Below are 25831 nucleotides of genomic sequence, written 5' to 3'. Positions count from 1 at the left end.
TCATATCCCCCCTCAGCTGTCTCTTCTCCAAGCTGAACAGCCCTTACCCTCTTCAGCCTTTCCTCATAGGGGAGCTGTTCCATCCCCTTTATCATTTTGGTTGCCCTTCTCTGTACCTTCTCCAATGCAACTATATCTTTTTTGAGATGCGGCGACCAGAATTGTACACAGTATTCAAGGTGCGATCTCACCATGGAGCGATATAGAGGCATTATGACATTTTCTGTTTCATTCTGTATTATTTCGCATAGCTTCCACATGGTCCACTTATGAACATAAAAACATAAGTGGGCCATGCGGAAGCTATGCAAATTTTAAATAGCCAGAAAAAGTACACAGAAAAGGGGCAGGGCATGGGCATTCCAGAGGCGGGGTCAGCACTGACACATATAACCCTTAATTTTCCTCAGCCAGCACGCATATGTTATGCACGTAACTTTGCTACAACTGAGAGAGAGAGACTCTTTATAAGGCTCAGCCTGACACTCAGTATATGAAAAGGAGTTGATTTGTAATATACAGTTAGCAGAGACTGCAGTGTACAAATCAACTCCTCGTTAGAATTTTCATCATTTATATGGTCTAAAATTCTTTAATGATGTCAATTTTACAATGAATACCTCTGAATGTGTCTGTAGCAACAACCCGCTCCCTGAAAACTCACCCCGAATCAAAGGCCCCCTTACATTGGCCCATTTATTGAGTGTCAGGCTAAGCCTTATAAAGAGTCTCTCTCTCTCTCTCACTCCCTCTCTTCATGTAAAGCTGCAGACATACACATGTGAAAAGTATTTTATAACCTGCAAGGCAGCATTTGTGCACATCAATATAAAGTCGTGTGCACGAGTATAGCTGATTTTATAAAAGGCATGAGTATGTCATAAAATTGCCATGTCCATCTGAGTGAGCCAGCAAATGTACACACATCTGCGCATGCAAGCGGGTCTTAACATTCACCTCTAAGAGCCCAAGGATCTGATTTGTGTCTGGAAAAAAAAAACTCTTAAATAAAGCTCCATAATAGCTTTACTGTAATTCCTTACTTAATATTGGAGCCCAGAAGATTCAATTTACTACAGTATGATCAAAAGTGTTGACTTAAAAGTTATTATATTAGCCGATCTTCATTTCCCTTTAGATACGACAGTGATGTACATTGAAAAGAATGGCACTGCTTGGGGACTTATTAATATTGTATGGCAAAATAACATTTCCTTTTTATATCAAATCATTTTTCCTCAATGAGTAAAAATATATTAACCATTCTTGATAATTTTATGCTTACAGTAATAGTTCCCAAACATTATATGAAAAGGGCCATATATAACATTTTATATCACTTAGCAGGCCAGGTGAAAATTTTAATGACCTACTTTTTAAGAATTTCTTTTTAAGTACATCCTTCCTCCAGCCTATACTCACTGCCTCTCCTCTTCCTTCCCCCCTCAAACTCTCATCCATCCAGCGTCCCTTCCTAAGCCATAGGCTCTCATTTGGGGTTACTGACTGCTTCTCTGGAGAAAGTGAGAGGGAAGAAGAGAGAACACAAGTCACCCATCATGTCACACATCCCCTGGCTGCCAAGGACATCTCTGATTCACAACTCCCTGTCAACGTGCAGAAACAGGAGTGAGTGTCCACCATTGACCATATACCCAGTGTGTGTGGTGGGGAATTATAATACCCCCCTTTGATTTCTATGGTCAATTTTTATCCCTAACCTCTTACCCCCACTATCATCACAGCCTCTGTTATCTAGTAATCCCCTGGATGGGTTTCTATAAGAAAATAAGAACATGCCATACTGGGTCAGACCAAAGGTCCATCAAGCCCAGCATCCTGTTTCCAACAGTGGCCAATCCAGGCCATAAGTTCCCAAAACTAAGTCTATTCCACGCTACTGTTGCTAGTAATAGCAGTGGCTATTTTCTAAGTCAATTTAATTAATAGCAGGTAATGGACTACTCCTCCAAGAAATTATCCAATCCTTTTTTAAACACAGCTACACTAACTGCACTAACCACATCCTCTGGCAACAAATTCCAGAATTTAATTGTGCATTGAGTGAAAAAGAACTTTCTCCGATTAGTTTTAAATATGCCACATTCTAACTTCATGGAGTGCCCCCTAGTTTTTCTATTATCTGAAAGAGTAAATAACTGATTCACATTAACCCATACTAGACCTCTCATGATTTTAAACACCTCTATCATATCCCCCCTCAGCCATCTCTTCTCCAAGCTGAAATGTCCTAACCTCTTTAGTCTTTCCTCAAAGGGGAGCTGTTCCATTCCCTTTATCATTTTGGTTGCCTTTCTCCGTACCTTCTCCATCGCAACTATATCTTTTTTTAGATGTGGCAACCAGAACTGTATACAGTATTCAAGGTGTGGTCTCACCATGGAGTGTTACAGAGGCATTATGACATTTTCGTTTTATTCACCATTCCCTTTCTAATGGAATCCCAACATTCTGTTTGCTTTTTTGACTGCCACAGCACACTGAACCGATGATTTCAATGTGTTATCCACTATGACACCTAGATCTCTTTCTTGGGTGGTAGCTCCTAATATGGAACCTAACATTGTGTAACTATAGCATGGGTTATTTTTCCCTATATGCATCACCTTGCACTTTTCCACATTAAATTTCATCTGCCATTTGGATGCCCAATTTTCCAGTCTCACAAGGTCTTCCTGCAATTTATCTCAATCTGCTTGTGATTTAACTACTCTGAACAATTTTGTATCATCTGCAAATTTGATTACCTCACTTGTTGTATTTCTTTCCAGATCATTTATAAATATATTGAAAAGTACGGGACCCAACACAGATCCCTGAGGCACTCCACTGCCCACTCCCTTCCACTGAGAAAATTGTCCATTTAATCCTACTCTCTTGTTTCCTGTCTTTTAGCTAGTTTGTAATCTACGAAAGGACATCACCGCCTATCCCATGACTTTTTACTTTTCCTAGAAGCCTCTCATGAAGAACTTTGTCAAACGCCTTCTGAAAATCTAAATATATTACATCTACCGGTTCACCTTTATCTACATGTTTATTAACTCCTTCAAAAAAGTGAAGCAGATTTGAGAGGCAAGACTTGCCTTGGGTAAAGCCATGCTGACTCTGTTCCATTAATCCACGTCTTACTATATGTTCTGTGATTTTGATATTTAGAACACTTTCCACTATTTTTCCTGGCACTGAAGTCAGGCTAACTGGTCTGTAGTTTCCCGGATCCCCCAGGAGTCTTTTTTAAATAATGGGGTTATATTAGCCACCCTCCAGTCTTCAGGTACAATGGATGATTTTAATGATAGGTTACAAATTTTTACTAATAGGTCTGAAATTTCATTTTTTAGTTCCTTCAGAACTCTGGGGTGTATACCATCCAGTCCAGGATGGTATACTACTCTTCATTTTCTCAATCAGGCCTACCTCATCTTCTAGGTTCACCGTGATTTGGTTCAGTCTATCTGAATCATTACCCATGAAAATCTTCTCTGATATGGGTATTTCCCCAACATCCTTTCCAGTAAACACTGAAGCAAAACAATCATATAATCTTTCCGTGATGGCCTTATCTTCTCTAATTGCCCTTTTAACCCCTTGATCATCTAACTGTCCAACTGACTCCCTCACAGGCTTTCTGCTTCGGATATATTTAAAAACAATTTTACTGTGAGTTTTTGCCTCTATGGCCAACCTCTTTTCAAATTCTTTCTTAGCCTGTCTTATCAATGTCTTACATTTAACTTGCTAAAATTTAATATTATCCTATTTTCTTCTGTTGGATCCTTCTTCCAATTTTTCAATGAAGATCTTTTGGCTAAAATAGCTTCTTTCACCTCCCCTTTTAACCATGCCGGTGATCGTTTTGTCTTCTTTACACCTTTCTTAATGTGTGGAATACATCTGGACTGTGCTTCTAGGATATTTTTTTTAACAATGACCACGTCTCTTGCACACTTTTTACCTTTGTAGCTGCCCCTTTCAGTTTTTTTCTAACTATTTTTCTCATTTTATCAAGTTTCCCTTTTGAAGGTTTAGCACGAGAACTGTGGATTTGCTTACTGTCCCCTTTCCAGTCATTAATTCAAATGTGATCATATTATGAACACTATTGCCAAGCAACCCCACCATCGTTACCTCTCTCACCAAATCCTGTGCACCACTGAGAATTAGATCTAAAATTGCTCCCTCTCTTGTCGGTTCCTGAACCAATTGCTCCATAAAGCTGTCATTTATTCCATAAAACTTGATAAATAATAATAATAATGATAATCCAGGAACTTTATCTCTCTAGCATGTCCCAATGATACATTTACCAAGTCAATATTGGGGTAATTGAAATCTATTTAAAACAAACACATGTAAGCAAGGATTTTAACTTTCTGTGTGCCAAATTTCATTTAGTTTGTATATAGGACCATCATAACACCCACGGTATGCAAGCGGGTAAGCTTGTATTTTCAACTGCTACAGGTCATATTTAATCATCGGTCCAGTTATCTCACTGTCCTTTTTATTAATGAATATATTTTTTTCTTTTTCTTTCTTTATTCTTTTTTATAAATTTTCTTATTTATAAAAAAAGATGTGGAACGGTACTTCCCTTGTTTTGATGGCGCTACCACGCTTTGGAGATCCAACGATTTTAATAAGGTCCAGTCAGACGTATGTTTTGCAGGGCTGCTGCTTCAGGGACTGTAATGGACGTTATTCTCCAAATGCTTCTGCTAAGAAGAAGTCTGTTTATCGTATCCACATAGCTCTGGTCCTGATTGCTTTTACTCTAAGAAGTTTAAATTCAAACAGTTTACCACACATATTCTTAAAGTACCGCACATTCCTAGGGTTTATTTGAAAGCACAACTCACCAAGCCTTACCGCCATTTCCTCTTGTCGGCGTCTGAATGGAGAGACCGCAAGACCAGTGCTGTTTATATGTGAATTTGCCATGCTTCACCTGTATGTCAATCTTGTCTGAGATGGTACTCACATGAAGTGAATCCACTCAATCTCTCTGTTAAGCCCGTGCGGGGTCACTGTTAAGCCCGTGCAATAGATCCACCGTTGTTCACTTTGACAGTGACGTTTGATCCTGTCTCCTTGTCTCCAATTTGTTGATATGATTTCCAAAATGGTCCATTGAATATCAGAGTAAATGTGATTACATTCCTTAAATGAGCCACAAGCGATTCTTCCATTCTTCCTGTTTTAAAACATTTATGTTCTGTTAGCCTGATACATTCAGGGCGTTTGGTCATGCCCACATATGTTAGTGGGCATGGGCAAAATATTGCATAGACGACATATGACATTTTACAGGTGGAATGAGGTAATGATACTATCTGACCAGATGGTAATCAGATAGTAGTCTTTGGTGATTTCAAAGAGCAATGAGAACAGTTGATGCAACTTTTCGTGTCTTCTGTCGTTGCTGGTGGGTTATATGTACTCGAGTGGACCACATGACCTTTAATGTTTCTGCCTCTTGAGTAAGCGATGCGAATGGGTTCCTGAAATAATGGATGAATTTCTTGGAGGATCGCCCAGTGTTTTCTGATAGCTCTACTAATTATCGGTGATGCTAGTGTGTGTCTCAAAACCAGAGTCTGTGGGTTCGAATCTTCAGAATGTTTTTGTAAGAATAGATAATCTTTATTAGAATAGAGAGCTCTACGGTATGCTTTTTTGACACATGATACTGGGTACCCCCACCATAAAAATCTGTTAGCCAAATGTTGAGCTTGATTTTTAAACTCGGTACGGTCCGTACATAAGTGCCTAAGGACAAACTGTAATAATATTTGTGGTAATTGAAATCTCCCATTATTACCACACTACCAATTTGGATAGCTTCCCTAATTTCTCTTAGCATTTCACTGTCCATCTCACCATCTTGACCAGGTGGACGGTAGTATACCCCTATCACTGTAGTCTTCCCTGACACACAAGGGATTTCTACCCATAAAGATTCGATTGTGCATTTAGTCTCATGCAGGATGTTTATCCTGTTGGACTCTATGCCATCCCAGACATAAAGCGCCACACCGCCTCCCGGGTGCTCCTCTCTGTCATTGTGATACAATTTGTACCCCTGTATAGTAATGTCCCATTGGTTATCCTCCCTCCACCATGTCTCTGAAATGCCAATTAAGTCTATGTCATCATTCACTGCTATACATTCTAATTCTCCCATCTTACTTCTTAGACTTCTGGCATTAGCATACAAACATTTCAAAGTGTGTTTTTTGTTTGAATTTTCATTCTGCTTTTTAATTGATAGGGATAAGTTAGAATTTTTTAGCTCAGGTGAGTTTTTAGTTACAGGCACTTGGACTACTTTTCTTATTATTGGAGCCTCACTGTCGGGATGCCCTCATTTTAATGCATCTTTAGTATCCTTTGAAGATACCTCCCTCCGAACCATGCACTGCTGAGCGACTGTCGGCTTTCCCCTTTGTTCTAGTTTAAAAGCTTCTCTATCTCCTTTTTAAAGGTTAGCGCCAGCAGTCTGGTTCCACCCTGGTTAAGGTGGAGCCCATCCATTCGGAAGAGACTCCCCCTTCCCCAAAAGGTTCCCCAGTTCCTTACAAAACTGAATCCCTCTTCCTTGCACCATTGTCTCATCCATGCATTGAGACTCCAGAGCTCTGCCTGCCTCTGGGGACCTGCGCGTGGAACAGGGAGCATTTCAGAGAATGCTACCCTGGAGGTTCTAGATTTAAGCTTTCTACCTAAGAGCCTAAATGTGGCTTCCAGAACCTCCCTCCCATATTTTCCTATGTTGTTGGTGCCCACATTTACCATGACAGCCAGCTCCTCCCCAGTACTGTCTAAAATCCTATCTAGGTGTTGCGTGAGGTCCACCACCTTTGCACCAGGTAGGCATGTTACCAGGCGATCCTCATGCCCACCAGCCACCCAGCTGTCTACATTCCTAATAATCGAATCACCAACTATGACGGCCGACCTAACCCTTCCTTCCTTGGCAGTAGGCCTTGGACACACATCCTTGGTGCAAAAGGACAATGCACCACCTGGAGAGCAGGTCCTTGCTACAGGATCCTTTCCTGCTGCACCAAGTTATGCTCTCCAATCATGAGACTTTCTTCCTCCAAGGCAGCACCAGGGCTGCCAGTCTGAAGTTGGGATTTGGCTACTATGTCCCTGAAGGTCTAATCTATATTTTCAGGCCTGGGGGGAGGCTCCTGTGTATGACTGATGCTGTAAATTTGTATGCTTGGAGCTATATATTTTGGTTTCCAGTATGAGTCAGTCTGGTTGGCATTTTTAACCTTAACCACTGTTGGGGTGTTATACTGTCATGGAGTCTATTTTGCATCCATCTGGACTGCTCCTTTCAGTCTGAGACAGGTTTACTTGGCAATTCATAGTTGCACCTGTTAGTAGCCTATATCCCAGGAAAGCCCATAATCAAACACATGAACCCATGGGGCCTCAGCACCCTCTCTCTCCAATGTTCATGCTCTCATCCATGGCCTCTCTCACCTGATGCAAGGTCAAGACTCTGCGAGCATGCACTGAGAATGGAATCACTAGTGTTTATGTGACACTGGAGCAAGTGTGTGGCAAAAGGGGGTAGCCTGTAAACCACACGGCTGCAGAAAGTGCCCCCTGCTGCTAGCAGCTGACACTGGAGATGTTTGGGATCCTGTGTACACAGAACAGGAATTAGGTAAGTCGCATACAGTGCAGGCAGACTGGCAGGTTCTATGCAGCATTTCTTCCTTCTCCTACCACAGATGGCCAAATGAAATTTCTTTTTGGGCCAAATATTGCTCATGGGACATTATTTGGGAATCTGTTGTACAATATACTGTTCTATATATACTTTTCAGAGGGATATAATCTCCTGAACACTATTTCTTTATTTAATAAAACATCCATTAGGCAAAGGCAAAATAACATTTCCTTCCTTTTTTCCCAAAACCTCTCTTTATTTAAAATGTTTTCTTCCATGTAAATTTTCTGAATGTAAAAGATTTGCGTGATTAGATATTCAAGTTAGCCAGATAAGTTACAACTTGTCTGGCTAAGTAGTGGTTTTGTCATTACTTAGCCGGATAAGTGAAAAGTGCTACTTGTCCGGCTAAGTAAGATAAGAGGATAAATGTAAGACTTATTTGGCTAAGAATGATAGCCAGATAAGTTTAAGGCTTATCTGGTTATGTTGCACAGCCAGATATATATATAGCGCTTTTATGACTTATCCAGCTATCTTGTTGTTGTTTTTGTACCCATACTATTATTTATACTGAATATGGTATGGGGCAAAAATAACCCCCATCTGGATTAAGACTAAGTTTTTGAAAATGTGATAGGATTAAATGGTCAGTTTGCACAGTGGAAAAAGGTAAACAGTGGAGTAACTTAGGGATCTGTACTTGGACTGGTGCTTTTTAATATATTTATAAATGATCTGGAAAGGGGTACGATGAGTGAGGTGATCAAATTTGCAGATGACATAAAATTATGCAGAGTATTGCAGGAGGACCTTGCGAGACTAGAAGATCAGGCTTCCAAATGGCAGATGAAATTTAACATGGACAAGTGCAAAGTGATGTACATGGGGAAAAATAACCTTTGCTGCAGTTATACAATGTTAGGTTCTATCTTAGGAGTTACCACCCAGGAAAGAGTTCTAGGTGTCATAGTGGATAATACATTGAAATCGTCAGCTCAGTGTGCTGTGGTGATCAAAAAAGCAAACAAGGTTAGGAATTATTAGAAAGGAAATGGCAAATAAAATAATGGATGTCATAATGCCTCTTTATCGCTCCATGGATACAGTGTGCAATTCTGGTCACCGCATCTCAAAAAAAGATATAGTTGCACTGGAGAAAGTGCAGAGAAGGGCAACCAAAATGATAAGGGACAGGGAATGGCTGCCCTATGAGGAAAGGCTAAGGAAGTTAGGTCTGTTCAGTTTGGAGAAGAGATGACTGAGGGGGGATATGACAGAGGTCTACAAAATCATGAAAGAACTTGAATAAGTTAATGTAAATCAGTTATTTACTCTCTCAGATAATAGAAGGAAGAGGGGGCACTCCATGAAGTTAGAAAGTAGCTCATTTAAAACAAATCAAAGAAAATTATTTTTCACTCAGCACATTGTTAAGCTCTGGAATTCATTACCAGATGTTGTGGTTACAGTAGTTAGTGTAACTGAATTTGAAAAAGGTTTGGATAAGTTTCTAGAGGAAAAATCCATAAACTGCTATTAATTAACAAGCAATAGTAGTTTGAGATTTATTTAATGTTTGGGTACTTGCCAGGTACATGTGACTTGGAATGGCCACTGTTGGAAACAGGATACTGGACTTGATGGATCCCTGGTCTGACCCAGTATGGCATATCTTATGTTATGATTCAGTGTGACAGAGGAAAATAGAGCCATAGTCTTACAGTACCAGCTAGGATAGCAGCAGAATATGTTATAATGTATGGTAATAAAATTACTGCATGTTGTAAAGATGCTAAGTGGATTGGTAGAGGTTTGAGGAGCTTTTTCATGTCTAAACCCACCAGTTCAAATCCATCTCTCTTCAGTAGTAATTAAAGTAATCTGAAAACCATTCAGTAGACTATATGAAACAGGTTGATGATCTCAGTCCAGTTCTTAGTGGATAAAGGTGCCCATATTAAAAAAAAAAAAAAAGAAGAAGAAAAAGAAAAATCCTCGCTAATCGGCAATTATTTTGTAGTATCAGGAAAGAAGCCAATGACTGAAAAAATTTGAGCAATTGAAGACTGAATTATCCTCACATAAGAACATGCCATACTGGGTCAGACCAAGGGTCCATCAAGCCCAGCATCCTTTTTCCAACAGAGGCCAAACCAGGCCACAAGAACCTGGCAATTACCCACAAGAAATGCTGCCTCTAGACAGGGTAGTAGCATATTGGTATGGAAGCGTGGGGAAGCTTGTCCTGTATCTGTTCCATAGATAAATGGAAAACTTTGGATTCCAGTGCTGCCAATCTATCACATTTTCTGAGCATAAAATTCACTAAAATATTAAACAAAATGGACAGGAGTCAAGCAACTTGTATCATTCTATGAAGGCCACTATCAAACTATGATATGCTATGCTGTCCCCTTTTAGGAGGTAGTGTTGAGCATATGAACCCTTCTGAATTGAAAGAGTAAGAAGAAAGAGACAATAGAGTGCAGAAAATAAAATTTACTTCTGCTTTTTCTTACATTTCCCCAGGCCATTACCGGTATGGCAATAGACAATCATTTGCTTGGTCTAAGGGAGATGGCAAAGGAAATGTATGAGGAATTGCCTGAGATATTTACCGATGAGATGTTCTTGATAAGTAATCGATTTGTCCTCTCAACCAGTCAGGTAAGTGCATTAGTGCAACAAGTAGCTCAGTCTGCATTTAATATTTACTAGAGATGTGAATCGTGTCCTCGATCGTCTTAACGATCGATTTCGGCTGGGAGGGGGAGGGAATTGTATTGTTGCCGTTTGGGTGTTTAAAATATCGTGAAAATCGTTAAAATCGTGAGCCGGCACACTAAAACCCCCTAAAACCCACCCCCGACCCTTTAAATTAAATCCCCCACCCCAAATGCCTTAATACTTCATCAACTTTGGGAGGGAAGTACTTACTTGCCCTAAACCAATGGCAGGAAAACCGGCACACTAAAACCCCCTAAAACCCACCCCCGACCCTTTAAATTAAATCCCCCACCCTCCCGAACCCCCCCCCCAAATGCCTTAAATTACCTGGGGGTCCAGCAGCGGTCCGGAACGGGCTCCTGCAATTGAATTGTGTTGTCTTCAGCCGGCGCCATTTTGCAAAATGGAGGCCGCAAAATGGCGGCGGCCATAGACCAACACGATTCGACTGCAGGAGGTCGTTCCGGACCCCCGCTGGACTTTTTGCAAGTCTTGTGGGGGTCAGGAGGCCCCCCCCAAGCTGGCCAAAAGTCCCTGGGGGTCCAGCGGGGGTCCGGGAGCGATCTCCTGCCGCGAATCATTTTCCGTACGGAAAATGGCGCCGGCAGGAGATCGACTGCAGGAGGTCGTTCAGCGGCGGTCGGACTTTTAAATTTTACCTTTAAGCATTACTACCACAGGCACAAAATGAGAAAACCTCTGAAGTACATTTGCCTCTATAGTAGTAAAGCTTGTCCTCCAAACTGCAATGTTTCCATGACTCACTGTAGCTGGGTGTTCATATTTTACACTTTAATAGTAGCCTAATTGTAAGCTCTCCCTTTTCTGACTTTTTCTTTGAAAATCAAGAAGTCCATATTGAAAGGGGTGGATCCGGGTAACTTTTCAGTTAGCCAGACAAACCCAGAGTTTTAAATTTACATCTCCCCTCAACTGGATACATTTTAAGTAGATCATTACCTGGATAAAACGTATCCAGATAAGTTAGAGAGATCCCAGGGCAGAGTTACGGCGATAACTTATCCAGCTAAGTCTGGACATGCCTTAGAGCAGTCCAAAAGTTATCTGGGCACATGCACCCGGATAAGTTTTACCTTAACAGGCTATATTCCAAATGTAGCCAATTAAGTAGCAAAAAATAAAAATTAATCCTTCTCGGCCAGCTGTCCTGATCCATCACCCCCACTCTCACCCTGTCAAATTACTAAAAATATAATCAGGCATAGGACCTGACCCTCTCCTGCCCAAGTCCCTTTAAGTAATGTCAAATATTATGGGACATATCAGCCTGAGGAGCCCTCCACCCCCCTAAATTTGCCAATAACAAGCAAGCTCTGAACACTCTCCTCCCTCTCCTCTATTATCTACAACCTCACCCAGAACTCCCCAAAGGGCCCAGGACCACTGGGAGTGTAGTACATTATTTCCACTCCCAGTAGCAGCCAGCTTTGCTGTCAGATAGACTCCGGATGGGATGAGAGGGTTTGAGTTGCAGGTGAGACGAGAAGGGTAGGGGCAGGTGAGGGTTCGTAGTCTGTTTCTTCTTAGCTAATTTGGGGTGGGGGATGGGGAGGCTCATCTGGCCAACTTGGCTTGCAAATTTTGTCATTGCTTGGGAGGCTTGGGGCAGGGGATTGGTAGTTATGCCCAACAACATTTTTAGTAATTTTGCAGGTTGGAGGTGGAGAATTGAACCTGCCAACCTGGAAGGATTTATTTTTTGCTATTTAACCAGTTATATTTTGAATGTAGTCAGTTAAGGATACAGTTAAGGATACAGTTAAGGATACAGTTAACTTTATTGAGAATTCGATCAGACCCCGGTAGGCCACTACCAGACACATAGTGAATTCACTAATACATTTAAAGGAAGTTAGACACATTCCTACTCCCATAGCAACCTAAAACTTAACTAAGAACTGATCAAAATTGAGATGAAGGCAGCAGTCCAGCAGCAAGAGAGGGGCTTCCCAGTCTTCTGCATCGTGTCACATGTATGATTTTTTACCCACCGGTGAGAAGTTGTACATGTGCATGCGATGCAAAGAGCTCCTGGCTCTCAGAGAACGAGTCCGATCTCTGGAGGCTAGAGTGGCAGACCTGGAGGAGCTGAGGCAGACAGAGAGGTATATAGATGAGACCTTCAGGGACAAAGTAGTCAAGTCCCAACTTCAGACTGGCAGCCCTGGTGCTGCCTTGGAGGAAGAAGGTCTCATAATGGGAGAGCACCAACCAGGTGTAGCAGGAAAGGATCCTGTAGCAAGGACCTGCTCTCTAGGTGATGCATTGTCCTTTCGCACTGAGGATATCTCCCCAAGGCCTACTGCCCAGGAGGGAAGGGTTAGGTCGGCCGTCATAGTTGGTGATTCGATTATTAGGAATGTAGATAGCTGGGTGGCTGGTGAGCGTGAGGATCGCCTGGTAACATGCCTACCTGGTGCGAAGGTGGCGGACCTCACGCATCACCTAGATAGGATTTTAGACAGTGCTGGGGAGGAGCCGGCTGTCGTGGTACACGTGGGCACCAACGACATAGGAAAATGTGGGAGGGAGGTTCTGGAAGCCAAATTTAGGCTCTTAGGTAGAAAGATTAAATCCAGAACCTCCAGGGTAGCATTCTCTGAAATGCTCCCTGTTCCACGCGCAGGTCACCAGAGGCAGGCAGAGCTCCGGAGTCTCAATGCGTGGATGAGACGATGGTGCAAGGAAGAGGGATTCAGTTTTGTTAGGAACTGGGGAACCTTTTGGGGAAGGGGGAGTCTCTTCCGAAGGGATGGGCTCCACCTTAACCAGGGTGGAACCAGATTGCTGGAGCTAACCTTTAAAAAGGAGAGAGAGCAGCTTTTAAACTAGAACAAAGGGGAAAGCTGACAGTCGCTCAGAAGCGCATGGTTCGGAGAGATGTATCTTTAAAGGATACTAATGATGCATTAGAATTAGGGCATCCTGACAGTGAGGTTCCAATAATTAGAAAAGTAGTCCAAGTGCCTGTAACTAAAAACTCACCTGAGCTAAAAAATTCTAACTTATCCCTATCAATTAAAAAGCAGAATAAAAATACAAACAAAAAACAAACTTTGAAATGTTTGTATGCTAATGCCAGAAGTCTAAGAAGTAAGATGGGAGAATTAGAATGTATAGCAGTAAATGATGACATAGACTTAATTGGCATCTCAGAGACATGGTGGAAAGAGGATAACCAATGGGACAGTGCTATACCGGGGTACAAATTATATCGCAATGACAGAGAGGAGCACTCGGGAGGAGGTGTGGCGCTTTATGTCCGGGATGGCATAGGGGCGGATTTTAAGAGCCCTGCTCGCGTAAATCCGCCCGGATTTACGCGAGCAGGGCCCTGCGCGCCGGTAAGCCTATTTTACATAGGCCTACCGGCGCGCGCAGACCCCGGGACTCGCGTACGTCCCGGGGTTTTCGGAGGGGGGCATGTCGGGGGCGTGTCGGGGGGCGGGCCCGGTCGTCGCGGCGTTTCGGGGGCGTGTCGGGAGCGTTTTGGGGGCGGGTACGGAGGCGTGGCTACGGCCCGGGGCGGTCCGGGGGCGTGGCCGCGCCCTCCGTACCCGCCCCCAGGTCGCGGCCCGGCGCGCAGGAGGCCCGCTGGCGCGCGGGGATTTACGTCTCCCTCCGGGAGGCGTAAATCCCCCGACAAAGGTAAGGGGGGGGTTTAGACAGGGCCGGGCGGGTGGGTTAGGTAGGGGAAGGGAGGGGAAGGTGAGGGGAGGGCAAAGGAAAGTTCCCTCCGAGGCCGCTCCGATTTCGGAGCGGCCTTGGAGGGAAAGGGTTAGGCAGCGCGGCTCGGCGCGCACCGGCTATACAAAATCAATAGCCTTGCGCGCGCCGATCCAGGGATTTTAGTGGATACGCGCGGCTCCGCGCGTATCTACTAAAATCCAGCGTACTTTTGCTTGAGTCTGATGCGCAAGCAAAAGTAGGCTGATCGCGCTTCTTTTAAAATCTACCCCATAGAGTACAACAGGATAAACATCCTGCATGAGACTAAATACAAAATTGAATCTTTATGGGTAGAAATCCCTTGTGTGTCAGGGAAGACTACAGTGATAGGGGTATACTACCGTCCACCTGGTCAAGATGGTGAGATGGACAGTGAAATGCTAAGAGAAATTAGGGAAGCTAACCAAATTGGTAGTGCAGTAATAATGGGAGACTTCAATTACCCCAATATAGACTGGGTAAATGTATCATCGGGTCACGCTAGAGAGATAACGTTCCTGGATGGAATAAATGATAGCTTTATGGAGCAATTGGTTCAGGAACCGACGAGAGAGGGAGCAATTTTAGATCTAATTCTCAGTGGAGCACAGGACTTGGTGAGAGAGGTAACGGTGGTGGGGCCGCTTGGCAATAGTGATCATAATATGATCAAATTTGATTTAATGACTGGAAAAGGAACAGTGTGCAAATCCAAGGCTCTCGTGCTAAACTTTCAAAAGGAAACTTTGATAAAATGAGAAAAATTGTTAGAAAAAAACTTAAAGGAGCAGCTACAAAAGTAAAAAATGTCCAAGAGGCGTGGTCATTGTTAAAAAATACCATTCTAGAAGCACAGTCCAGATGTATTCCACACATTAAGAAAGGTGGAAAGAAGGCAAAATGATTACCGGCATGGTTAAAAGGGGAGGTGAATGAAGCTATTTTAGACAAAAGATCTTCATTCAAAAATTGGAAGAAGGATCCAACAGACGAAAATAGGATAAAGCATAAACATTGGCAAGTTAAATGTAAGACATTGATAAGACAGGCTAAGAGAGAATTTGAAAAGAAGTTGGCTGTAGAGGCAAAAACTCACAGTAAAAACTTTTTTTAATATATCCGAAGCAGAAAGCCTGTGAGGGAGTCAGTTGGACCATTAGATGATCGAGGGGTTAAAGGGGCACTTAGAGAAGATAAGGCCATCGCGGAAAGATTAAATGATGTCTTTGCTTCAGTGTTTACTGAAGAGGATGTTGGGGAGGTACCCGTAATGGAGAAGGTTTTCATGGGTAATGATTCAGATGGACTGAATCAAATCACGGTGAACCTAGAAGATGTGGTAGGCCTGATTGACAAACTGAAGAGTAGTAAATCACCTGGACCGGATGGTATACACCCCAGAGTTCTGAAGGAACTAAAAATTGAAATTTGGGGGAACCTCAGTAGAGGAGAGGGAGAGAGGTCCCCAGTGTGCTGAGACTGTGAGCCGGTCTTTTTTGCCATCTTTGCGCCTTGGAAACAGCTGAGCCCCGTTTTGGAGGGGCGGAGCTCGTGACGTCATCGACGAGAGCCGGCCATAAAATCGCCGGGCCTGCAGCGTTTTAACTGGGGAACCTCAGTAGAGGAGAGGGAGAGAGGTCCCCAGTGTGCTGAGACTGTGAGCCGGTCTTTTTTGCCATCTTTGCGCCTTGGAAACAGCTGAGCCCCGTTTTGGAGGGGCGGAGCTTGTGACGTCATCGACGAGAGCCGGCCATAAAATCGCCGGGCCTGCGGCGTTTTAACTGGGGAACCTCAGTAGAGGAGAGGGAGAGAGGTCCCCAGTGTGCTGAGACTGTGAGCCGGTCTTTTTTGCCATCTTTGCGCCTTGGAAACAGCTGAGCCCCGTTTTGGAGGGGCGGAGCTCGTGACGTCATCGACGAGAGCCGGCCATAAAATCGCCGGGCCTGCGGCGTTTTAACTGGGGAACCTCAGTAGAGGAGAGGGAGAGAGGTCCCCAGTGTGCTGAGACTGTGAGCCGGTCTTTTTTGCCATCTTTGCGCCTTGGAAACAGCTGAGCCCCGTTTTGGAGGGGCGGAGCTCGTGACGTCATCGACGAGAGCCGGCCATAAAATCGCCGGGACTGCGGCGCATCACCGCCGCCGGCGCACTCCTAAGCCGCGCGCTCCGAAGGGGCGCGCTTGGCTTTGCCCGGCTTAGCCCGGTGAAGACCGGAAGCCCGGAAGACCTATAGGTGAGTCTCAACACTGAAGATTGGATATCGGAAACCTTTTACATCTTATTCGATCCATGTAATGGGGAGGAAAAGAAAAGTCAAAAGTTTCCCCATATCCCCTATAACACCTAAGGGCCCAATGGACAATCACGTCTTTCGACGTGTAGAATCGCCAATAGGGGATATTTCAGGAGGTCAGTATTCAGCCTCCTTGAGCCCTGGCGCGGGACCATCACCCCCCCTCCAACCTTTGCCTTCATTACCAGAAGGGTTTCTTCATTTAGAGACTGCTAGTCAACCTAAGGGAAAGGACTGTGCAGTACCTAGTGATGCAGAAGCTTTACAGAACCCGGAAGGAGAGTCAAGAGTGCCATATCAATGGCCTATTGACCCCCCTGAAGAAGTTACATTAAAGGATATTTGGACAATGATGGCAAAAATGAATGAAAATGTTAACCAAATGAATATGTCTTTATCGGTCATAGTGAATTCAAATAAGTTGCAAATTGGTGAACAAAAACAGGATATTACCTGTTTAAAGGAAGATCTAGGAAAGGTAAATTCTAAAATCAGATTGTTGGAGGAAAAAGAAACAGCACATATAAAAGATAGTCTATCTGTACATAGGGAGATGGAGAGATTGGAAAATATGATGAGGTATAAAAACCTACGTATAAACAACTTCCCATAGACTAGGCTATTATCCCCAATGGAAATGTTTAAAAAGTATATGAGAGACATATTACAGTATGAGGATAAAGATCTACCCTTGGTATCTAAGATTTTTTATTTTATAGATAAAGCTGAGGTACAAAGAGGGCAGAAAATAGAGACATCATCTATAGGTGTCTCAACATTTCTAGAAGAATCCATAGACCTTATTCAGAAAAGGGCAACTTTATTTGTATCTTTGCAGTTAGAGTCTGATAAAGACAGATTGTTTAAGGATTTTCTTAAACATAAAGATCTTAGCTTCTGTGGTCAGAAAATATATATATTTCCTGATGTCTCTAGAGCCACTCAGGCTAAGAGGAGACATTTCCTCTCCCTGAAAAATAAATTGCTAGCAATTGGGGCTAGTTTTTTCCTTAAATATCCAAGTACATGTTATGTAACTTTTCAGAGAAATAGATTTAGTTTTTCTGACCCGTCACATTTGGAGATGTTTTTACAGGATAAAAATACAGAAGGTAGAAATGTAGATGGTCAATAAGTAAGAGTATTCTCCCTCTCCTCTTGAACTTTTTTTTTATGTTATGAATTAAATATTTGGTTTTTTCCCCCAATTATGAGGCGTAATTAGTGAAACTAAACTTATGTTGATGTAAAAGAATTATTTTAATTTTATTGTATTCACTATTACATACGGTATATTTTTGTTTGAAATTGTTTTGAATGAAAATTGAATAAAGAATAAATTTAAAAAAAAAAAAAATTGAAATTTCAGACCTATTAGTAAAAATTTGTAACTTATCATTAAAATCATCCATTGTACCTGAAGACTGGAGGATAGCAAATGTAACCCCAATATTTAAAAAGGGCTCCAGGGGCGATCCGGGAAACTACAGACCGGTTAGCCTGACTTCAGTGCCAGGAAAAATAGTGGAAAGTGTTCTAAACATCAAAATCACAGAACATATAGAAAGACATGGTTTAATGGAACAAAGTCAGCATGGCTTTACCCAGGGCAAGTCTTGCCTCACAAATCTGCTTCACGTTTTTGAAGGAGTTAATAAACATGTGGATAAAGGTGAACCGGTAGATATAGTATACTTGGATTTTCAGAAGGCGTTTGACAAAGTTCCTCATGAGAGACTTCTAGGAAAAGTAAAAAGTCATGGGATAGGTGGCGATGTCCTTTCGTGGATTGCAAACTGGCTAAAAGACAGGAAACAGAGAGTAGGATTAAATGGGCAATTTTCTCAGTGGAAGGGAGTGGACAGTGGAGTGCCTCAGGGATCTGTATTGGGACCCTTACTGTTCAATATATTTATAAATGATCTGGAAAGAAATACGACGAGTGAGATAATCAAATTTGCAGATGACACAAAATTGTTCAGAGTAGTTAAATCACAAGCAGATTGTGATAAATTGCAGGAAGACCTTGTGAGACTGGAAAATTGGGCATCCAAATGGCAGATGAAATTTAATGTGGATAAGTGCAAGGTGATGCATATAGGGAAAAATAACCCATGCTATAATTACACAATGTTGGGTTCCATATTAGGTGCTACAACCCAAGAAAGAGATCTAGGTGTCATAGTGGATAACACATTGAAATCGTCGGTGTAGTGTGCTGCGGCAGTCAAAAAAGCAAACAGAATGTTGGGAATTATTAGAAAAGGAATGATGAATAAAACAGAAAATGTCATAATGCCTCTGTTTCGCTCCATGGTGAGACCGCACCTTGAATACTGTGTACAATTCTGGTCGCCGCATCTCAAAAAAGATATAATTGCGATGGAGAAGGTACAGAGAAGGGCTACCAAAATGATAAGGGGAATGGAACAACTCCCCTATGAGGAAAGACTAAAGAGGTTAGGACTTTTCAGCTTGGAGAAGAGACGACTGAGGGGGGATATGATAGAGGTGTTTAAAATCATGAGAGGTCTAGAACGGGTAGATGTGAATCGGTTATTTACTCTTTCGGATAGTAGAAAGACAAGGGGGAACTCCATGAAGTTAGCATGGGGCACATTTAAAACTAATCGGAGAAAGTTCTTTTTTACTCAACGCACAATTAAACTCTGGAATTTGTTGCCAGAGAATGTGGTTAGTGCAGTTAGTATAGCTGTGTTTAAAAAAGGATTGGATAAGTTCTTGGAGGAGAAGTCCATTACCTGCTATTAAGTTCACTTAGGGGCGGATTTTCAGAGCCCTGCTCGCGTAAATCCGCCCAAAACCGGGCGGATTTACGCGAGCAGGGCCCTGCGCGCCGGGAAGCCTATTTTACATAGGCCTCCCGGCGCGCGCAGAGCCCCGGGCCTCGCGTAAGTCCCGGGGTTCTCGGAGGGGGGCGTGTCGGGGGGCGGGCCCGGTCGTCGCGGCGTTCCGGGGGCGTGTCGGCAGCGTTTTGGGGGGCGGGTACGGGGGCGTGGCTACGGCCCGGGGGCGTGGCCGCGCCCTCCGTACCCGCCCCCAGGTCGCGGCCCGGCGCGCATCAGGCCCGCTGGCGCGCGGGGATTTACGTCTCCCTCCGGGAGGCGTAAATCCCCGACAAAGGTAAGGGGGGGGGTGTAGACAGGGCCGGGTGGGTGGGTTAGGTAGGGGAAGGGAGGGTAAGGTGAGGGGAGGGCAAAGGAAAGTTCCCTCCGAGGCCGCTCCGATTTCGGAGCGGCCTTGGAGGGAACGGGGGGAGGCAGCGCGGCTCGGCGCGCACAGGCTATACAAAATCGATAGCCTTGCGCGCGCCGATCCAGGATTTTAGTGGATACGCGCGGCCCCGCGCGTATCTACTAAAATCCAGCGTACTTTTGCTTGAGTCTGATGCGCAAGCAAAAGTAGGCTGATCGCGCTTCTTTTAAAATCTACCCCTAAGAGAATAGCCACTGCCATTAGCAATGGTTACATGGAATAGACTTAGTTTTTGGGTACTTGCCAGGTTCTTATGGCCTGGATTGGCCACTGTTGGAAACAGGATGCTGGGCTTGATGGACCCTTGGTCTGACCCAGTATGGCATTTTTCTTATGTTCTTATGTTCTTACATATACCTGGATAATGTTAAGCCTAACCAGTTATATTCAAATACAACCAATCAGATTTAAAAGTTATGCAGGTACATTTTTTCCTGGGAAAAAATAACATTAAAACTGAAAATGACAATCCTTACTTACTGAATATGAACCCCTAAGTCTCATAATCCTTCTGAAGACTTTTGGGTTTCTTATTAACTGTGAAAATTGCCATAACTACAGTATAACATCTTTAAAGATGTAAGTTTCCATCAGCTATATCATCCATAGTTCTGTTATTTATGAGTATGAAATGGTGTTCAAGAATGAATGTGTGTCTTGGGAGCCATAAGATTTAAGCTCTGGTTTGTGTGTCAGTACTACCACCGTACTATTCTATCAGCCTCACCGCAGACATCAATAGCCTACAATCAGACCCATGGAAAACGTGCCAACACGCATGGCAATATGATCTATGCCTACATTATGCACCTGGCATTCTGCACAGAAAAATAAAAAGGTTTTTATCCATGAAATAAAAATTCATTTAAAATATGACCCAAGATTAAACATGAATTAGTGTTACCAAGCCTGAATCCTTGGTACTTTATAAACAGGCCCTCCATCCTAGGTGTGGCATGTAATAGAAAATCAGTGTATGCTAAAACTACATCTAAAATACTGATGTCAGAGTGCAGAAATTCAGTATTTAATTTCATCTTATCAGCACATCTGTATGGTCTTGTAATTTGTTTATATAATACCACGCACAGTACAAATTCTGAAAGAAACTATCCATGGGCAAAGAAGTACTTCAAAATGACTTTATGGCCTTAGGCTGTTCATTCAGCAAATGTATTTGACAATTCTTTTTGGGACTAATGGTTTGTTCTACATCATTAAAAAGTCAATTGTCTCATCAGAATCTTGAAATATTAAAAAAGTTACCTTTTTATGAAACAAAGCCCTTTTTCATATTTCAGGCTACAAAATCGTATTTTTATTTTTATTCCTTTGTGATGAAAGGCTTCATCTTTTGATCTCTGCAGGTTAAATTGGAGATCAATTTAGAATTCAATGAACTGAAAATATGTAAAGGTTGAATTTAGTAGTAGCCTAGTGGCCTGAGGACATTTTTTTGGTTTTTTTTGGTGTTCTTTACCCTAAGTGCTATGGAATGCCCTATCTTGACACTAATTTCCATCTGCGTCCTTTTCCAACTTACAGGTCGATACAGTAAAGTGTGCTCCGTCGGAGCGCACTGTCACCCTGCTCTGGACGCGTGTTTTCCCTTACCCCTTATTCAGTAAGGGGAGGAAAACACGCGGCCCACCCGCGGCACCTAATAGCGCCCTCAACATGCAAATGCATGTTGATGGCCCTATTAGGTATGCCCGAGCGATCCAGTAAGTAAAATGTGCAGCCAAGCCGCACATTTTACTCTAAGAAATTAGCGCTGCCCAAAGGTCGGCGCTAATTTCTTCCGGCGCCAGGGAAGTGCACAGAAAAGCAGTAAAAACTGCTTTTCTGTGCACCCTCCGACTTAATATCATAGCGATATTAAGTCGGAGGTCCCCAAAAGTAAAAAAAGTAAAAAAAAAAAAAAAAATTTATTTGAATTCGGCCCGCGGCTGTCGGGCCGAAAACCGGATGCTCAATTTTGCCGGCGTCCGGTTTCTGAGCCCGTGGCTGTCAGCGGGCTCGAGAACCAACGCCGGCAAAATTGAGCGTCGGCTGTCAAACCCGCTGACAGCCGCCGCTCCAGGCCAAAAGGAGGCGCTAGGGACGCGCTAGTGTCCCTAGCGCCTCCTTTTCCTCGTTTGCACTGCGTCGCCTCATTTAAATACTGGATCGCGCGCGCCGGGAGAGCGGGCGTTCGTCCGCTCTCCCACGGACTTTACTGGATCGGGCTGAATATGTGTGTAATTTGGCTAGAAACAGAAAGTTACACAAGTAAGTTGAAAAAGCTCATGAATGGATATTGATAAAACAAGAACATACAGTAAGAACACAAGACTTGCCATATAGGTCAGACCAAAGATCAATCAAGCCCAGCATCCTGTTTCCAACAGTGGCCAAGCCAGGTGACAAATACTGGCAGGATCCAAAGGGGTAGAATACAAGATGCTTATCCCAAAAATAAGCAGTGGATTTCTGCAACTCCACCTTAATAATGGTTTATGGACTTTTCCTCCAAGAACTTGTCCAAACCCTTTTAAATGCAATTACACAAATAGGGGTTAATTTTAAGACCCATGCATGGTTCCCGGCACGCGCACATGGACGTGCCAATTTTATAACATGTGCACATTGGTACATGTTATAAAATACAGGTCCCGCACGCACATGCATGCTGGATTTTCATGTCCGCACATGCATGTGCGGGCTGTTGGCCAGCTCCGCGCGCTGGAGGGAAATTTAAGCAAAATACATGCAGCGACGCAATTGGGCTTCCCCCAGTTCCCTCCCAGTCCGCTCCTTAATTGGAGCGGACTGGGAGGGAACTTTCCTACCCCTATCTCTCTCATTCCCTGTTCTCCATGCCCCCTAAACGTACCCTAAATATCGTCAAATTTTTTATTTTCCTACGTACTGCTCCTATGGAGCAGAAATAATCTGCATGCACTGGCCGGCTGCCAGCATGCACTTCCCCAGGACAGTGGCTAATGGAGCTGTCCCTACCCATCCCCTGCCCAGACCACACACCCCGGCATGCCCCTTTTGCAGGGCCCAGCACTTCTGCACATAACAGGGGTTACACGCATGGCTGGGCCCATTGTAAAATGTGTGCGGCACACACAAGGCCCAGTCATGCGCATAACCCTCAGTTTTTAAGATTGTAACCCTTTTAAAATCGCGCCGATAGCTTTCACCACATCCTCTGCCAAAAATTACCAGAGCTTAATTATGCATTGAGTATATTCCATTTCTCAAACATACACTGCCTCTTCTCTCTCATATACACACAAACACACCATACTCTCTTTCTGATATATTAACACAATATCCATTGTTTCACAAAAAATGCATAATAGCATCTCTGCCACTAAAACACACACAAATTCAAGATATTTCTCAAAAACACATGCACACACTGCCTCCCTCTCTTTCATATACACACAAAGCTTCCTTCTTGCACAAAGAACCACCCACAATTCTTGCTTCTGTCATACACACTCACACATGAAAACCTGTGCTCAGTGTAAGAAATGCCTTTTGAAATTGTGTGTACTCCATTGAGTACACCTTTCCAATCTTGTTTAAATAGATCAGGCCCAATACTAATGGGAAGTCTGTTAGCCCAAGTGGATAGAAGATGATCCCACACAGTTGGCAGTAACAAAAGTAATTCACCAAGCATGAAAACAGGGTCACTAAAATCAAAAGTTTACATGCCACTAAAGGCATGCTAATGCAAATGAGTGGTTATTCTACTTACAATCAACAGTGCAAGTCAAACAGGAATGGTGCTCTTGGCAAGGTAGAATGAGCCATGCTGAGAGATGAGGGCAAGCAGAAGACAGAAAACAAGCAAGGGGAAAGATAAAAGAAAGAATAGAAACACAGTAGAAAAAGAAAACAAGCTATATTAAAGCTAAGGAGAGAAAGAGACAAGGAACACAAGTAATAGGTGAAAGCCTTGGTTTAGAGCACAAAGTGAGGCTGGAAGGGAAAGTTATATTTACTAATTTTTTACAGCTATATTTTCATGCAAGGTAAGATATAATGTTTTCTTTCAGTCCAATTAAACTCTGTTGTTTCATTAGCCTGATAGTCAGGAAAACAAATTTCGTCCAAATTCAGCCTCTCAGAAGCACTTTAAAAAAATGAACACAAAAAATATTTTTTACCTTAGATTTGAATCACCCCAAAAATATTTTGATCTCTTTAAGGGTGAATACCATAAAACAATAGGATAAATGGGGAGATCTTTGTTTGGGGGTCGGGGGGGGGGGGATGCAGAGAGTGGAAGAGTATTTGTCACAGCTCAAAAAAAGAAAAATTGGGTTTGAAGAGGAGGGGCCCCCCTGGATGCTCCATTATTGCCCTGCACACAGACTTCTAGTCACCTAGACAGACAGAACTTTTGTACTTCACCTCCAGCAGCCCCCAGATACAAATATTTGCATTCCTGCCCTAAACCCGTTTAAGCCAGATCAGAGAGAGCACTGCTGCAATCATATTACCTCCCATGCAAGCTGTAAACTGTTTTACCCTTGGAGAAAAAAATGCAAAGATATCTACTACAAACCCTCAATTCTGCATTTCCCCTACATTTAAACATTAACTATCATTTTTTCAGGAGAGCTGTCTTTGCAGGGGGTAATTTTCAAATCTGCAAAGTCCCCACAGATTTTTACTGGCAGGTTTTGTACCAGTTTTCAAAGGGGGAAGGAGAAGCATACCCGCCAGGATTCGTACCTGCGTTTCTTTTCTGCAGGTGCTTTTCCAGGCAAAACAACAATACGTGCAGATTTGGAAATCTAATTGATGCACGATAGTTTTTCCTCACTTGATCTAGTGTGCCCCCAGATCCGCCTCCGGCTCAAAATATGCATGCTGTTGCTCCTTATGCCTACTTTTAGCTGGTAAGGGCTGAGCAATTTTCGAAACCCCCACCCCCATTTTCCCTGGGTAACTGCTTAGTTATCCAGGTAAAATTATTTGAAAATTGTTTTCCCTATTAGTGGAATAAAAGCGATGCAAAATGATGAGACTGATACCTATTTTTAGATTAAGAATAAATATTAATATTTGAGAAAATGTATCTTCAATAAATAAAATGATGAATCTGGTTAAAATATTTTGTATCCTGCTTAAAGTAGATTGCTAGGAATATCAAGGCATGCAATTTCCTGCTGGAAAGGATAATATGAAACAGTGTAGAAACATGTCACTTTCAAAGAACAATTTATAAAGCAACTTAAAAATATTAACTAGATTAGAAAAGGTTGTTTGTGGTCCCCGACAAATTTAATTTAAATCACTGCCTTTCATATGTTTTTTTGTAAATTTCAGGTTCCCACCAAAATGGATATGTTCTGTTGCTATGGACCTGTTGTCCCCAATGGTTACGGTGCCTGCTATAACCCTCAGTCAGATCACATATTATTCTGTATCTCAAGCTTCCGGGAATGTAAAGAGACCTCCTCTACGATGTTTGCCAGAGCAATGGAAGAAAGCCTCAATTTGATGAAAGAGCTATGCACCAAATTTAACTTGAAGACCCAACCACCTCATGACCAAGCAAAAGGCAGCAAGTCCTAAGTCTCCAGATCTTATCTTCTGATAACCATTTAAATATATATACATATATCTATATATTACTAGATGAAAGCTATACAAATACTATAGAACTAATATTTATGCAAAATATACTGTAAGCCTATCAACTCAAATAAAACTTTTTCAGTTTTTCATATTTGCTATTGACAGTAAATAGCCAGTTGAGTAGAACTAAGAACAATGTTCAAAAATACACTTTTCAGTAGAAAGTAGGGGTATGCAGCCGAAAATGTTTCATTTGTTATTTTTTGTTGGGTTTTTTTTTAAGGGTTTTAAAGGTTTTCTTTATTTTTGTTGTTTTATGTTTTAACACATACCAAATTATTTTAGTGCATGTTAAAACCCATTTAGTATATGCTAACAATTTAATGTGTAGCAAATTGATTTACTGCACACTAATTTGATTTAGCGTGTATTAAAAAAATTTGCACGCACCAAACAAAAAGAAGCAAACCACAGCACATACCTAATACAAAGGATTATTTCAC

At 42.6% G+C, this 25831-nt stretch overlaps 1 protein-coding gene across 1 annotated transcript in view; it reads left to right on the top strand.

The window, feature by feature from the left end:
* The window catches only part of CHAT (choline O-acetyltransferase), a 159570-nt gene extending 134124 nt beyond the window's left edge, over window positions 1-25446 (top strand). The window contains exons 14-15 of the mRNA XM_029610699.1: window positions 10247-10384; window positions 25077-25446. Coding sequence (XP_029466559.1) covers window positions 10247-10384; window positions 25077-25325 — 387 coding nt within the window. The 3' untranslated portion in view covers window positions 25326-25446. The remainder of the gene's footprint in view (window positions 1-10246; window positions 10385-25076) is intronic.
* The last annotated feature ends 385 nt before the right edge of the window (window positions 25447-25831 follow it).

This window comes from Rhinatrema bivittatum, chromosome 7, assembly GCF_901001135.1.
Source record: "Rhinatrema bivittatum chromosome 7, aRhiBiv1.1, whole genome shotgun sequence".
Classification (NCBI taxonomy): domain Eukaryota; kingdom Metazoa; phylum Chordata; class Amphibia; order Gymnophiona; family Rhinatrematidae; genus Rhinatrema; species Rhinatrema bivittatum.
Note: the sequence above shows the minus strand (reverse complement) of the source record. Positions and strands in the feature narration are given on the sequence as shown.